Source organism: Mesitornis unicolor, unplaced genomic scaffold (assembly GCF_000695765.1).
Source record: "Mesitornis unicolor isolate BGI_N332 unplaced genomic scaffold, ASM69576v1 scaffold5832, whole genome shotgun sequence".
Taxonomy (NCBI): Eukaryota; Metazoa; Chordata; class Aves; order Mesitornithiformes; family Mesitornithidae; genus Mesitornis; species Mesitornis unicolor.
In genome coordinates this window covers 5,226-19,158 of record NW_010171102.1, presented here as the reverse complement: position 1 = coordinate 19,158, position 13,933 = coordinate 5,226, and the positions used below count along the sequence as shown (strand labels likewise).

Sequence of the window (13,933 nt, the reverse complement as noted above, 5' to 3'; positions counted from 1 at the left end):
CCCTACACAGGAACCATGAAAACAACTCGGCATCAGCAGAGGTCAGACACACAACTGCGATAGCTCCTATAAAGCGGAGAATTACAAAGAGAAATTCTGATGAGGAACACAATGGCGTTACCACAGCTCCCAAATCCTCTGTTGACTTTTTAAACAAGCACCATTAAGGGCTCTCTACAAGGGATGATGCAGATTCCTTGCAAAGCCCAAGACCTGGGACACAGACACACAGAGCTTTTGTTCTTCTCTCACCTCCAGCACAGCTGAAGCACAGACCAGAAGCTGCAGTCCATTGCCATCACTGAAGGAGAAAAATCCTTGAATTTAAGGCCAGTGCTATAACCCAGTCCAAAATATTCTCATCCACATTAACTTCCAACTCCTGGAAGCCCATGATACGGTCAGTGTTGAGATGAATTCTCTCTTCCAGGCACCAGAGAAATGTAAATCCACTGACATTATCAAAAAGGCATAAATGAAAAGAGATCATCAGGCACTAACTCTCCTTTTCTTGCGTACCAGGAACTGCATCGAGACTTTCAATTGGACCAGTAAGACATGTAAAATACTTAAGAAAGGAGGCAGAACAAATTGCAAACTGTGAGACAAATACATGAGTAGAAAGTGGTTTCATCAGTTTATTGCTTTTTGCCACCTGAACTTTGCTGCCGTTTCACAGCTGGTGGAGTCTGTGCAGGCGCAGTCAATGCAGCACACACCACCACGGAGAACAACGTTTTATCACAAGCCATAAAACTGGTGGGAAAAAACCCTAATCCTACATCAACATCATCTGAGAACTTGACAGTAAATACAGCATCACCAAAAAGCTACTGGCGTTTACAGTAATCAACTGATTATTTTTAAGTTACTGAATAAAGCAAACTGGCGAGACACCGAGTGCTCTGAAACACAGACTTGCAGTGTATTCAGGAGGTCCTCCCAGCCCACATGTTATGAACTCATCCAAAATGTCACTAATATCAGATCAAATTAAGGTAATTCGCTTTCAGTTTAAATACCAGGAGAAAATAATTAGCACGTATTAATATATTAACTAAAAGACTATCTATATAAAACTCTTCACATGTGAAGTATTTTTAAATTAAACAATATAATTATTATACTTACAAGAAAAACACAGACTAGAAATTTATTGCTAGTACAAAAATTAGTGTGTTTCACGGAGGAGAAGTTAGATTACTATTATTGCTAGAAACACAAACAGTGCCAGAGACAAAGATCTGATTTTCAGTTTTTTCTCACCATCTACAAGTGGCTTTCAAGGATGTGTACGTACGTGCACGGGACTTACGAAAGATGAGGTCTACAACTTTCTTCAGAATTCTGCTTTATGACCTGATGTCACTTTATTGCCTTTTAGTAGAATGGCCAGAATAAGCCTGGTGCTCCTGCATTCTAACACTACAATTCATTAAATCTTCTCTCCATAAGAAAAAAAGAAGGAAAAGGAAAATAAAATTCCAACCACCCTAATCTGGCTTTCCCGTATTAGTATTTTGAAAATTTAAAACTACAACTACACTCTTATCTTTGATCATAACAAAAAAAGTGGGAATGTTCACCATGAGAGTCCATGACAGTGAACAGTGTTTCTAGGCCAAGTTTTGATCAATTTGCTCACAAGCTTTCGCTCTCCAGGAAAGCATTTCTCATTGGGTAACACCCCTACAGTGCAAACGCAGTCACACCTGCTACTCTACTAGTAACAAAATGAAAGTGAACACCAAAACCTGCTCGCAGATCTGCACAGTCCAGTTTCCTTGCAATGCACTGATTTCCAGTCACAAGAACATGTACCTATAGCTGCTTCTGTGTTTTTAAGGTATGCTGCTCTGAGCAGCTACCTAACTTGCTATTAAATCATACCACTTTCTCAAAGTGTTTTTCTTCTTAACTTACACACACTCACCCACTTGCTGACTTAAAAGCTGATCCAGGAGAACCAACAACTCTACTTCTTCCTTCAATTAAACAGCCAACACTAGAGTTCATCTAGGTTATTACAATTGTAAACTGTTAAGGTTACGGTATCTGTAGGTCAATACGTAAGGATCATAAACTAAACCAATGGAAATTTTAGCCTAGTCATAGATTCTGTTATTGGTAAACGGAAGACTTACACAAACCAGTGTTTTGTAGGACCAGCAATTCTCAAGTCACTCTAAAAAAGGGGCGGGGTGGGGAGTGCAGATTAATGGCACTTATTTAATTGGGGTATATGAACTCTGCTGCATATCACCTAGGTAGAAACATTTATCTGGGTCTTAATAAATGGGAATAAGAAAGTATCTGATTCAGGTGAAAGCCTCCAACTGGCTAAATCCTCTCACAGTGTGCCCTGGGCCCAACCATGCCTCATGATAAAGCAGGATTCTAACCCAATTCATTAACGCATCAAGGATTTTAATGTCAATCATGAACGCCAAAGCACTCACTATTCAGTTGTTGCCACAACAGTTCCTTTTCCTTCACCTTCACTCCCACATTTCTCCTCTACCCCCAAAAAATATTAGCACAAAACCAACAGAATATAAATATCTGAGGAGGAAAGGAAACACTCAATGAAAGATCAGAGCAGCATACACCTTTCTTTTCATGGCATGCATGAAAAGGAGTCATACACCAAGAACTGGATCCACAAATATGGCAGTTTAGTGGAAAATAATTCTTTTATGCTGTCAGATAACTCAGGCTAGTGTTGTGCGTACCCATATACATCTGAAAACAAAAACTCTGCTTTTCTTCAGACTACTTAAAACATTAAATATTTTAAATGGATCTCTTTCAACTCCAAGTTGTATTTACATAGTTATCCACAAAAATGTGCAAAGTAAAATCTGACATCAAAATCAATGTAAAAGTCCAACAAATTGAACTTGACATTAAAAAAGGCAGCAGAGATTCCACATTCATTTTATACACACGTTAAGGAACTACTTAAGACAGTGAAAAGGTTGTTCCAGCTGAACCTCTGGAGATACAACAAATGCAAACCATGCTGCTCTTCAATCACTAGCTGTCTTTGTTGCAGAATTCACAATGGATCCCACCAGTGAGGTCTTTGACAACGTTTTCTTTGATCAGTCTTTGCAGGAATTTTGTTTCGCTTGTCACGTTGTGCATAGTTTGTCCGTTCATGGCAGCCATGCAGAGGTTGTTGTAGTAGTGCAAAGGTGCGCTGGGCTGATCGAGGTCATAGCCGAATCCTGCTAAGCTCACTTCATCACATAAATGTGTGGCCAAAACGACGGCTGTGACTCCAATTGTAGGTACATTCTAAAAAGGAGGAAAAATTAAGCCTGCTGAATTCAAACATATTCTCCTTTGCCAGTTTTTATAAACACTTTAAAAAATTTAATCACAGAATCACAGAATATCAGGAGCTGGAATGGACCTCAAAAAGCTCATCCAGTCCAACCCCTGCCAGAGCAGGATCACCAGACCAGGTCACACAGGAAGGCGCCCAGGCGGGTTTTGAATGTCTGCAGAGAAGGAGACTCCACAACCTCTCTGGGCAGCCTGGGCCATGCTCTGTCACCCTCACAGTAAAGAGGTTTTTCCTCAAAACGGCTTTGTTTATTGCCTTCCCTAAAGCCTTAATGGCTTTGTCTACTCCCCCTCCTCCCTTAAAACTGAAGTCAGTTAATCAATTAAAACTAAAATCAATTACAGCTGAAACTAAAAATCAATTAAATGATGAAGTAAAACTGAAAACTTCAGGGCCAACTACTAATACAACTTGAACACGTGCCTTTAACAAGACTCTCTGGCTGTCAACATTGAATTTTTTTTCTGTAAATGCAAGATTTCCTATTACTATGGAGTAAAACTACAAGTGAACGCTCACTTCAAACACCCAAACAACTCCTAAAACGCACTTTTCTTGATATATGCTTACATCAGTCTTGAGCTAACAGTATTCTTCAGGAAATGACTTTTCACAGAAAAACCTGTGAAGAAGGCAAGTATACTCTAACTAAAAGACACACAGCTTCATATCCTGCATTATTTTGATAAATAAATGTGAGAAGATCCTCCAAACATTCATGCAATAAAGCTATCACTAAATGCTCTCATACAAAAAGTAAACAGACAATGGTTTTTCAGTATTTGTCATGGTTAAATGCTACTAGCGACAACCAAAAATTAAAAGAACAGAAGTGCTGTGTATAATTAAACTGGGTAATTCATCACTCTGTACTACTGCTAGAGAGAAGATACACCCACTGAGCATACTGGTGTACATCACAATCCCAGCAGTTGCAAGGTTGCTTCACACAGGCCTGGTTTCCATATTCTCTCTGCTTTCCCCACAGCTGGAGACACATCTGTCTTATAACCAATCACTGGTTTGACTTAACAGGGCTGCTCTTAACACGTTTCACGTACATCAAATGCATGGTTTGAATATTTAACACCAGTCACAACGATGTGTGAGTGAACACACTGTACTGGAGTGAATTTATGTCTCACTGCATCCAAATGCTTTGTAAAACAGGCCAGTTCACATCAGCATGCACAGCTATAATACCTCAATTAAAAGATGATCCAAAATCCTACTTTGATTTTACACAAGAAAATACAAGAGTCATTTGAGAGCATATTAATTCCCCTATTACTTGAGACTAGCTCCACAACCCCACAGAGAAACTCTACTTAAAGAAAAGCCCAAAACTTCCTTCTGTTTCTTATTTTACTTTGTATTTTGTAGTCTCCTTCTCCTAAAAGGAAACTTCTTACCTTATCCCAGCCCCAGAATTTTGATCGAGGTTCGGGGAACTTTAAAATGTCAAACGCTGTCTCTTTGATGATGATTGGATTCAGAACCCGAAACTGCTTCGATGTTAAAGGAATTTTCTCAGCAACTTCCTTCCAAAAGAAGAGTCGCACCCACAGAGACTACAAGAAAGAAAAATAGTTCAAAGGTAAGTGCTGAGACTGCAAAGCATATGGCAGACAGTACATAAGTTATCAAATTTATCAGTGATCCTGAGAAATTCAGGAATGGCTTAGAGCTAAGGTAGTTCAGGAATACCAGTGCACAGCTCAAGTGACTGTCCCAAAAGAGCAAAAAAACTTCCAAGTATTTGGAACTGCAGAGAGGACAGCAGGGGATAAGTTGTTTATTCTGAATATCTGACTGCACTTCGTGTTTAATGAGTCAACATATCCACCAGATACCCCTGGTTCTTTGGGCCTTCCCCAGCACAACTGAGCACGCAACAGGATTTAAAGAAATGGGAAAGGGAACCACAGTTCTCCACAAACATTAACCAGGCGTTCTGAAGCAAGCACTGGATTTAAAATAATTTTGCTCAGGCTTTGAAGTGAACAGCTGTTGTTTGACAGCATCCACCTAGTGATAAATGTAACACTTCAGAAGAGGATTTACACAAGACTCAGCAAGCTGGATTCTGATCTCATGCCACTTGCACTCAATTAGATGCACAGTAATGGAAAAAACAAGAGTAAATCAAGCTCGTTTTAGAAATCTTTTCAAATAGTGCCTAACACTAAGCAAACGATAAAACTTCTACAGCTGCAACACAGGCCTGTATGTTTTAAACAGCAACTTAAACTGATTAAATCTAGGTTGCCATCGTCCTGTCTTCCACTTGTGCTCTGAACAAGTCTACTAAAGTACCAATGCCTGCACAGAGCACCAATCCAGCTGAAAGCCTAGGATTTGAAAGGAGAAGTATGGTTTCAGTACACAGAATCAGAGTGGTTGAGGTTGAAAGGGACCTCGATGTCACCTGGTCCAACCCTCCCTGCTCAAGCAGGGTCACCTAGAGCTGGTTGGCCAGGACACTGTGCAGATGGCTTTTGAGTATTTCCAAGGTTGGAGGCGCCACAACCTCCCTGGGCAACCTGTGCCAGTGCTCGGTCACCCTCACAGAAAAAAAGTAAGTGTTTCCTGATAACCAGAGGGTCCTTTGTGTGTTTCAGTTCGTGCCCTGGTCCTGTTACTGGGCACCACTGAAAAGAGCCTGGCTCTGCCCTCTTTGCAGCCTCCTCTCAGGTATTTATGTACATTGGTAAGATTTCCCCCTGAGCCTTCCCTTCTCCAGACTAAACAGTCCCATCTCTCTCAGCCTTTCCTCATGGGAAAGATGCTCCAGTCCCTCAAGCATCTTCATGGCCTTTTGGCAGACTCTCTCCAGTACGGCCTTTCCCAGATCAGTTCCCAAAACTGGTTCTCTGCACCAGTAAAAACACCAGAGCAAGAAAGAAGGTGGGAATGAGCAGATCTGCTCATAAGCCACACAAAACATGAAAAGGTATTCTTTTTGTAAAGCACATACTTCAGTCTTGTAATTCACTAACAGAAGATGTTGCAGATGCCAAAAAACAATCACTCTTACTTCCCCACAACAAATTTTAATACAGAAAGCCATTCTTGTACTAGGCATTCTTCAAAACCAAACCTTAAAATATGAAATAGCCAGATAGCTTGCAAAACAAGTAAGTCAGGGATTCAAGTCAAGTTAGGAAGCTGCTGGTCATCAGAATTGCCACACTGCTGCAAAGGTCAGAGACCAACACTGTCTTGTCCCTGGTAAAAATAACAGGGAGCAGAAGTTCTTAAAATCATGCAAATTTATGCATGCAGGAAAATCCTCCCTCTACAAAACATACGCAGATTATTCAAAACAAGGCAGCATCTCTGCACACACCCTCTGGACTGAAGCAGCAGTAGACAGTCATGGTCAATATTAAGGAGACCTTCCATATACTCTCATGTTATAAAAGTCACAGAATTAAGAAGGGAACTGGGAATACCTAAACTACTATGTATCAAATTAAAAAACTTGTCGGGCTTTCTTCTAAATCTCTCTCGATAATTTACAACACTTGGGTTCAGTCTGTGGACAGAGAAACCTACTTGTTTTTCAACTTGCAGGAATTATCTGCCTCCAAATTGAAGGAGGTGAAAACCACCAATTTAAAGAGAGTTTGGAAACACAAACCCTCCTATCAGTTCCTGAATATCTGCATTTCTTTAAATATTCAGTGAGAAATAAACAACCTCTTAATTTTGGAGAAACAGACAAATGTGAACTAGCAACTGTGATGCTTCAGTTACACAGTACGTCAGGTATGCCTACTGCAGCAGCACAGACTTCAGCTGTTTAAAAAAAGAAAAAAAATGGACTGGCATCCAGAAATCTCATTTCTATTTCAGGCTCTGCAGATCTGAACAAGTCACTTAAATCTAATGTGAAATGAATTCCACTTCAGTAAACACTCGACACGTTGCGTTACTTGGTGCAAACCAACGATATCTGCAGAAAAAGTGTTACTGTCAGCATGGGGTTTCAACATGAACGCTGGTACCAACCAGAACCAGGAGACACAGCTAAAACCTCAAAGCTACATAAAAGATCCTCAGTATATTAAAACAGGGACAAAACAGATCAGCCAGATTCCAAGCATTAGAAAAGACAAACAAAAATCACAGGTACATCACACTGCCACATTACATACCAAGTTTTCATGTTTTACCATTGCCTGAAGCCAGTTGAAATCAACACTTTTAAACAACACAGCCACAAACAAGCTGGCAGGAGGATACTCATGTTCAGAAAGTGGGGCTCCTTCTGGGTAAGTCATCCGTATAGTAGTTTTGTTACCAACGTGATCTGTGTATCCTTGAACTGGTGCATCGTTTAACCTAACAACAACAAACGCAACAGAAACTGTAATTAATAGGCATGGGTTACAGTCTCATTAAAACATCACATACTAAGCAAAGAACTTGTATTTGGCTGTAACAGAGCAGAGCACAGAGTTTTCTCAGTATCTCCTTGTTCTTCGCCTCACACACTCATCCATCCCCTATCTTTGACAGGAGGCCAATTCTATTTCTGGATTAAACTGGCACAAATGCAAAAATTCAGAAAGTAAGGCTTGAATAGAAAAGTAACTTAAAACAGCACTGCAGAGTTTCATATTCATTGCCTTGTTGCCTGCATTATCTTTATATATACACATATACACACACAAACACACACGTACTACACACAGAAAGGCATTCAAATCATCCTTTCACTGCAATGTAATGCATCCTGTGGATTTACACCAACCCAGCTCATCAAAAATTCCAGATGCTGGTACACTGCTGACAAGAACAGCATCATCCAGCTCCATCAGTTCTACACAACAGCACAAGTCCTGCACACTTTTCTATATCAACAGAGGTGTCACCTTCACACTGCCAGCCCTAATTTCAGAGAAGGGTTATCCCAAGTTCTCCAATCCTCCACGTGCAAACAGGATTGCTTAACTTTGTACAAGAGCTATTGACTCACCATATCAAGTCTTCCCTTTTTAAGGGGAGGAAGTCTTAGTTTATAAAGCAACTTGGGAAAATGCTTGTAATTAAATTGCTTTGTGACTTCACATGATTCAAAATACAGAGAGTTCAAACAGTAGTGTTCAGAAGGCACGAATACAAAGCATGTATTCATTTAATTCAGACATTGGAAAATATGGGTAATCACAGAAAGCATGCACTGATCTTGTAAAGATAAGGAAAGATAAGCATGCTATACAGTGTGTAAGCAAACTGTATACTGAAACACCAATTAATTTTTATTGTGTTTGAAACAGCTGTTATAAAATAATCCTTCAAACAATCATCCCAGCCAAACAAGGGGAAAAAGGCAGAGGTTAGTCCTAAAGCCGACCTTTGAAAGCCTAAAAGTATGAATGGATAAAAACAGGATCGTCTACTTGTCTGTGATTTCACTGGTTTCTGTCTCATTTTTGCCCATGCTTTTGTGTATCTGAAGTGCACAAATAATTACACTGAATTCCTGTCCTGCGAACATGACAATTTATTTTGCTCCTAAGATTTCAAATTCCACCAAGTCATAAGTAAAATTTCTCAAAAGCACTTTCAGAAATTAGTCTTATAAATTGCATAAATGTTGGGGATACTTCCCCCTAAAAAAAAAAAAACAAGTCAGCTCATAAAGTCAAGTTGAAATCCTTACATAGAAAATACATACCTTATAACAATATCAAATTGATTCAGTAAGTGCCCCAGCTCCGATCCATGAAGAATTCCACCACTGCCAACAACAACACAACGCTTACAGTGTTTTGACTTCAAATCTTCAGGTAAATCATGCTCAGGTAAGAGTTCAAGGAGATTTTTAAGTTTCTCCGAGAACTTGTGAAATCCAAAAGGAGGTTCATATTTAAATAAAGCTTCATCTTCATTTGTATTTTTTCTTACAAAGGGAGATATGTCTATGCTATATTTCTCTGCAAATAACTTCCCCATTTCTTTCTTCACATAAGAAGGCCGGCACTGTTCCTGCAATGCAGCTCTGGCATACTGCTGTGCTCTCTAAAACAAAACACACGGGATTTCAGTCAGGAAAGCTAGCACCAGGAACATACCAAGCCCTCTTAATGCAACACGCTGCCTGACCACCGGCAGTTTAGCATCACAGGGGATTACAAAGAAAGCTTAAACATGGAAATACGGAATATTTTAAAGCATTCAAACTCAGATACTAACCAGTGCAGGGTAAAAACCTGCTAAAGAATGTGGCTCCATCCAATCGTTTAAATCTGGATAGCAGCTTTTCTAAAGAATAAATTAGGCTACTAGAAGTTTTGTGAAATGGCAGGCTGGACCTGCTTACTAATCAAAAGGAAGCAACACTTCTTCCAGAAGTATTGCTAAGAACTAAAACACAACTTGAAAAGGAATGCAAAGTGGAGATGTTTCGGGTCGTCTTTCAAAAACTAGTCAGCAAAATAAAAGACTATAGTTCCATACCACATACAATTATTAAGCTGTCAGATAAAACTACACATTGATTCATCCCATTAAAAAAAATTAAAAAATTATTAATGACTGTTCATCAAGTGTTTTTTATGAATCTGTGGTGCCAAACCGATATCTGACGTAAGGAAGAAGAGAAAGAGCAAAGGTGTTATTTTTATCAGTGAAAATAAAATCAGTTTGTATGTGCTCTTCCCCAGTACAACTCTGCTGATCTTTCTTCCGCTGTAATAAAATAAATAAGCAAACACAGCAGTCAGTGTCAAGATTCAAATCGAGTGCTCGCTCAGTTCCCCTTCTGTACTGCTAAGGAAAGGCAAGTGCACACAATGAAGTTGTGCTACTTATTTTTTATTTTTTTAAATACATTTTTAAATCAAGATCGTTCTACAGAACTGCTGCTGGCACCAATATAAAGGTCTCTCTGCAAGTCTGGGGATAAAGACCACACTTCTTCCTGGGCAAAGCACAACTGAGCAACCAACAAGTTATCTTGTTTTACCCCTAAAAATCCACTTTCTCTATGCATTTCTGTTGTCATCCACAAGAACAGAAAACAGGACTTCCTGTATTTTAACCTCACAGGCTATTTTCAGCATTCTAGTTCTTTGTTATAGACCCTCATAACTCTCATATTGTCAATTAATAACTTTTTAAATTTTTTTTTAAGCCAAGTAAAAAAAGCCAAAAAATACCAACCCTTACACGATCGAGGTCCACGTACGGCATTTTTGTTCTGTCACATTCTTCAGGGCCAAAATGTAATTTGAGGATATAAAGGAAGCACCCTCCAACCACGAACAGTGCAAGAAATCTAAAAAGAAACAGGAAGATGTATGGGTAGGAGAGAGGAAAAAAAATAATCTCTTTTCCAGCAATCCATCAACTGTTAAATGATTATTTTTATAGAAATTTAAGACAGCTGAAGAAGTTCAGGTGACTACTTGCATTTGATTCAAACCAAGAACAACTATTGCTTTGTTCACTGCAAGTCTTTCACAACTCTTCAGAACTATTTGCAGGAAAGTACAACATATACAGATGTTTTGATAAGGAAAATGTTGCATATTGACACTCTGATTTATGCAGTTCTGTGCCTGCATCATGTACTTTAAATGCATCTCTGAAGGGTCGAACAGCTCTCCTCACATAAAGAAACCAAAAGTGGCTTTGGTCTCCTACTTTAAAGAGCAACTTTATTTTGAAATATGTATTCTGATGCAAGTTAATAATAATAATAATAATTATTATTGACATCCCCAAAACATGCAGAAGGAAAAAAAAAAGGGAACTTTAAAATTGAGTAATATCCACATTTTTGATCTATTCATTTCATTCCTAAGGAATCTCGCTGTTGATCTCCAAATATTCACTTGGCTCATTTCACATCTAAACCGATTTGCAAAAATGACATCATTATTTGGTTAGAGTTGTGGTTGTTGCTCAAGTATGTACTTTGAGATTTATTATTGATTTTCATTTTCTACGGTTTCCTAAGGACTGGCACCCTGGCACTCAGTTTGCAGTATGTGCTGTAAACAAGGTGTCCACTAGAGAAGTGGCACTCTTCTCTCATCTGATTTAACTAACTTAAATTTTGCACTGATGGGGGGTCTAAAACTGATGGGGGGGTCTAAAACCCTCATATGGACGTTAGGCTGCACCCCCTGGAAATCGGCTGACTGGCAGAAACAGGGGATTCGCAGCAGATGAATGAGGCTGGTTTTCCTTCATGGAGGTTTATCAAGTATCTCTAGATTGAGCTGGGGCTGCACTATTCAGGTGCTCAGAACACCAGTGGACATAAAACGGTCTGGGCTCTTTAAGCTTTACGACCTAAAAATTCATGTGCCATAAAGGCATCACAGTAGCGAGCCCTTTGGGTTTATAGAAAGGTTCTGAATGTACATACAGTCATTAATTCAAATTTTATGTTAAACGACAAACAATGGAGTAATGAAGATTTACTTGCTTGGGAAAACAGATACTACTAGTAGAGAGCCTAGGCTCCTCAAAGTGTTTTAGGTGCTCCAGGGAAAGCTGTGTGAATAACCCTTTATTCCATTCCTGCGGCAATCTCATCCATTGATTTCTGCATCCTTTCCTTAGCTGCCCAGGCTAGAGAGAGAGCAACCGACCTCTATACTGCCGTCACAATGACACTTACTTGCGAGTACCTTTTAAAAACCAGCTTGGTCTTCTCATCTTCATGTGCAGCCACCTTACACCATTGCACAGGAGGTGAACGATCACTTTTCAGCTTTACAGAGCTATTGTCACTCAGCATTGCTGTAAAAAAGGAAAAAATTCTCATAACTTTTTTTGAATGGAAAAAAGTTCATAGCATAGCACATCCAATAGCTATTAACTTACTCTGTTTCCCAGAAAAGGCTGTGGTTCTTGGTTAATATGTCAGGAATACCAAATCCCTCCTGACTTCCTTGTGATCAAGAATATACTCATTTCAGATGCACTGCCAGGATATGATTCTGAAAATATATATGTCACCAGGTACAGGTCTTTGCATTCTTCATAAGCCTGAAGTTTGCAACTGCACCAGTTACTGCCAAACACTATTGTTTGAGCAATTATTAGACTCTGGACAGAAAAAAGGTCTACACAGTATCCTCAGTGTATTTAGGATCCCTGAATCAAAAGTGTCCAAGTACTACGCTATCCTCATCCCATCCCCAAAACCAGAACTCACATCTCAAATTCTGATTACCCTGAGGTTAAGCAAACCCGTCTCACCATCAGTCTGAATCTAGGGCTGACCTCTTCAGAAACCCCAACAACAGAGTCAGGAAGTTCAACAGCAAACACCAAAGAGGGTGTGCAGGAAATTTTGCCAGGCACGCAGCAGGACCGAGAGGCTGCCAGCACAAGGGCAGCTCCCCTGCACAGCAGCAGCTCCCCTCCAAGGCACTCTGTGCACCCAGCAGGAGTGCACAGTGCTCTCTCACAGATGGCCAAGTCACTGATCTGGAGTTTGTAAGCTCCCAGGAATTTCAATCAGCATGCTTCAATTCTGATTTTGGAAAGGAAAATACAGGCTGGCACATCAACTTGTCACATTAACCAAAGATGTGGGCAAACAAAGACATGCCACACTTCACCCTGAAAGGAGAAGGGACATGGGGAAGGGTTTTCCCTGCCTCACCATCACCCCTTTGATCAGCCAACCACGGCAGGGTGCAATTCTGATCCTCCACCACGGAGGATTTCAGCCCTACATTCCCTTTGATCTCAGAGCTTACCTCTTTCTGCTCTCCACTGCAAAGAGGTTTCACACTGTTCTGTTCTCTTGCCAAGAGCCCTGTTAGAAGGATTTTTTTTTAATTAAAAAATGCAGGGCTCAGGGAAGGCTTTTACCTAGGGACAATTTTCCATATTCTCTTTTCCACTCCGCCTCTTTTCATTTTATAAGGCGATATGACCCATTTGAACAAGACTGCATTGCCACTTCAAAACACTACTTGTTTGGACAAACAAATGATGTTCTTGAACACCAAGATGAAGGAGCTGATGAGAAAAAAGTGTCCCCTCCAAATCTCAAATCCAGCCCACTGACATTTCAGGGACATCTAATTCAGAAGATGACTCAAACTCTCTCTGCACAGACACACACAACTGCTCTGCAACAAATTTGACTCGCATGGGATGGTCAAAAACCAGTTTCAAGACAGGGTGGGACAAGGAGAGATAAAGATCAACACCAGCATCTTGAGTCCTTTGAAGAGCAGACAACAGTTAAGTGATGCTTTCTAAAGTCACCTGCAAGTGGTGATAACTCACAAATCTGAACAAGGAAAAAAGAAAAGCCCAATGGTTTTTGCCAGCATAAAACTTCACCACTTACCTCAAACATAGGTAACTTGATTATTATGAAACGAAGAATAGAAAGAACCTCCAATTACCCACCTACAGCTGTATTTACTAACTGCACAGACTCTGAGCTGTTGCACTCGCTTGTAAGCCTTTGACACAAAGCAGCAAAACCTCACTCTTAAACAACGCTTTTTAGTCGAGCTAAAGCACTGTACAGCTGAGGTCAGTGCCACTGCATTTGTCTTGGAACAGGGTAAACCAAAACCCAAGGGCTAAGTG

At 40.0% G+C, this 13,933-nt stretch overlaps 1 protein-coding gene across 1 annotated transcript; it reads right to left on the bottom strand.

The window, feature by feature from the left end:
- Positions 1-2,974: 2,974 nt before the first annotated feature.
- On the bottom strand, positions 2,975-12,118 carry ST3GAL5 (ST3 beta-galactoside alpha-2,3-sialyltransferase 5). The gene is made up of 6 exons (XM_010179901.1): positions 11,994-12,118; positions 10,526-10,640; positions 9,039-9,382; positions 7,513-7,699; positions 4,765-4,923; positions 2,975-3,300 (listed from the first exon to the last, which is right to left on the bottom strand). The coding sequence occupies exons 1-6, from the start codon at positions 12,035-12,037 to the stop codon at positions 3,037-3,039; spliced, it is 1,113 nt and encodes a 370-aa protein (XP_010178203.1). The 5' UTR covers positions 12,038-12,118; the 3' UTR covers positions 2,975-3,036.
- Positions 12,119-13,933: the final 1,815 nt, after the last annotated feature.

What these genes read in the sequence shown, in the direction of transcription:
- ST3GAL5 (XM_010179901.1), bottom strand. Translation starts at nt 12,037, where the DNA reads ATGAAGATGAGAAGACCAAGCTGGTTTTTAAAAGGTACTCGCAA. An exon ending in CAATTTGATATTGTTATAAG is followed by an intron (nt 7,700 to 9,038) that starts GTATGTATTTTC and finishes TGTTGTTGTTAG; the next exon opens with GTTAAACGATGCACCAGTTC. An exon ending in TGGTAAAACATGAAAACTTG is followed by an intron (nt 4,924 to 7,512) that starts GTATGTAATGTG and finishes TCTTTCTTGTAG; the next exon opens with TCTCTGTGGGTGCGACTCTT.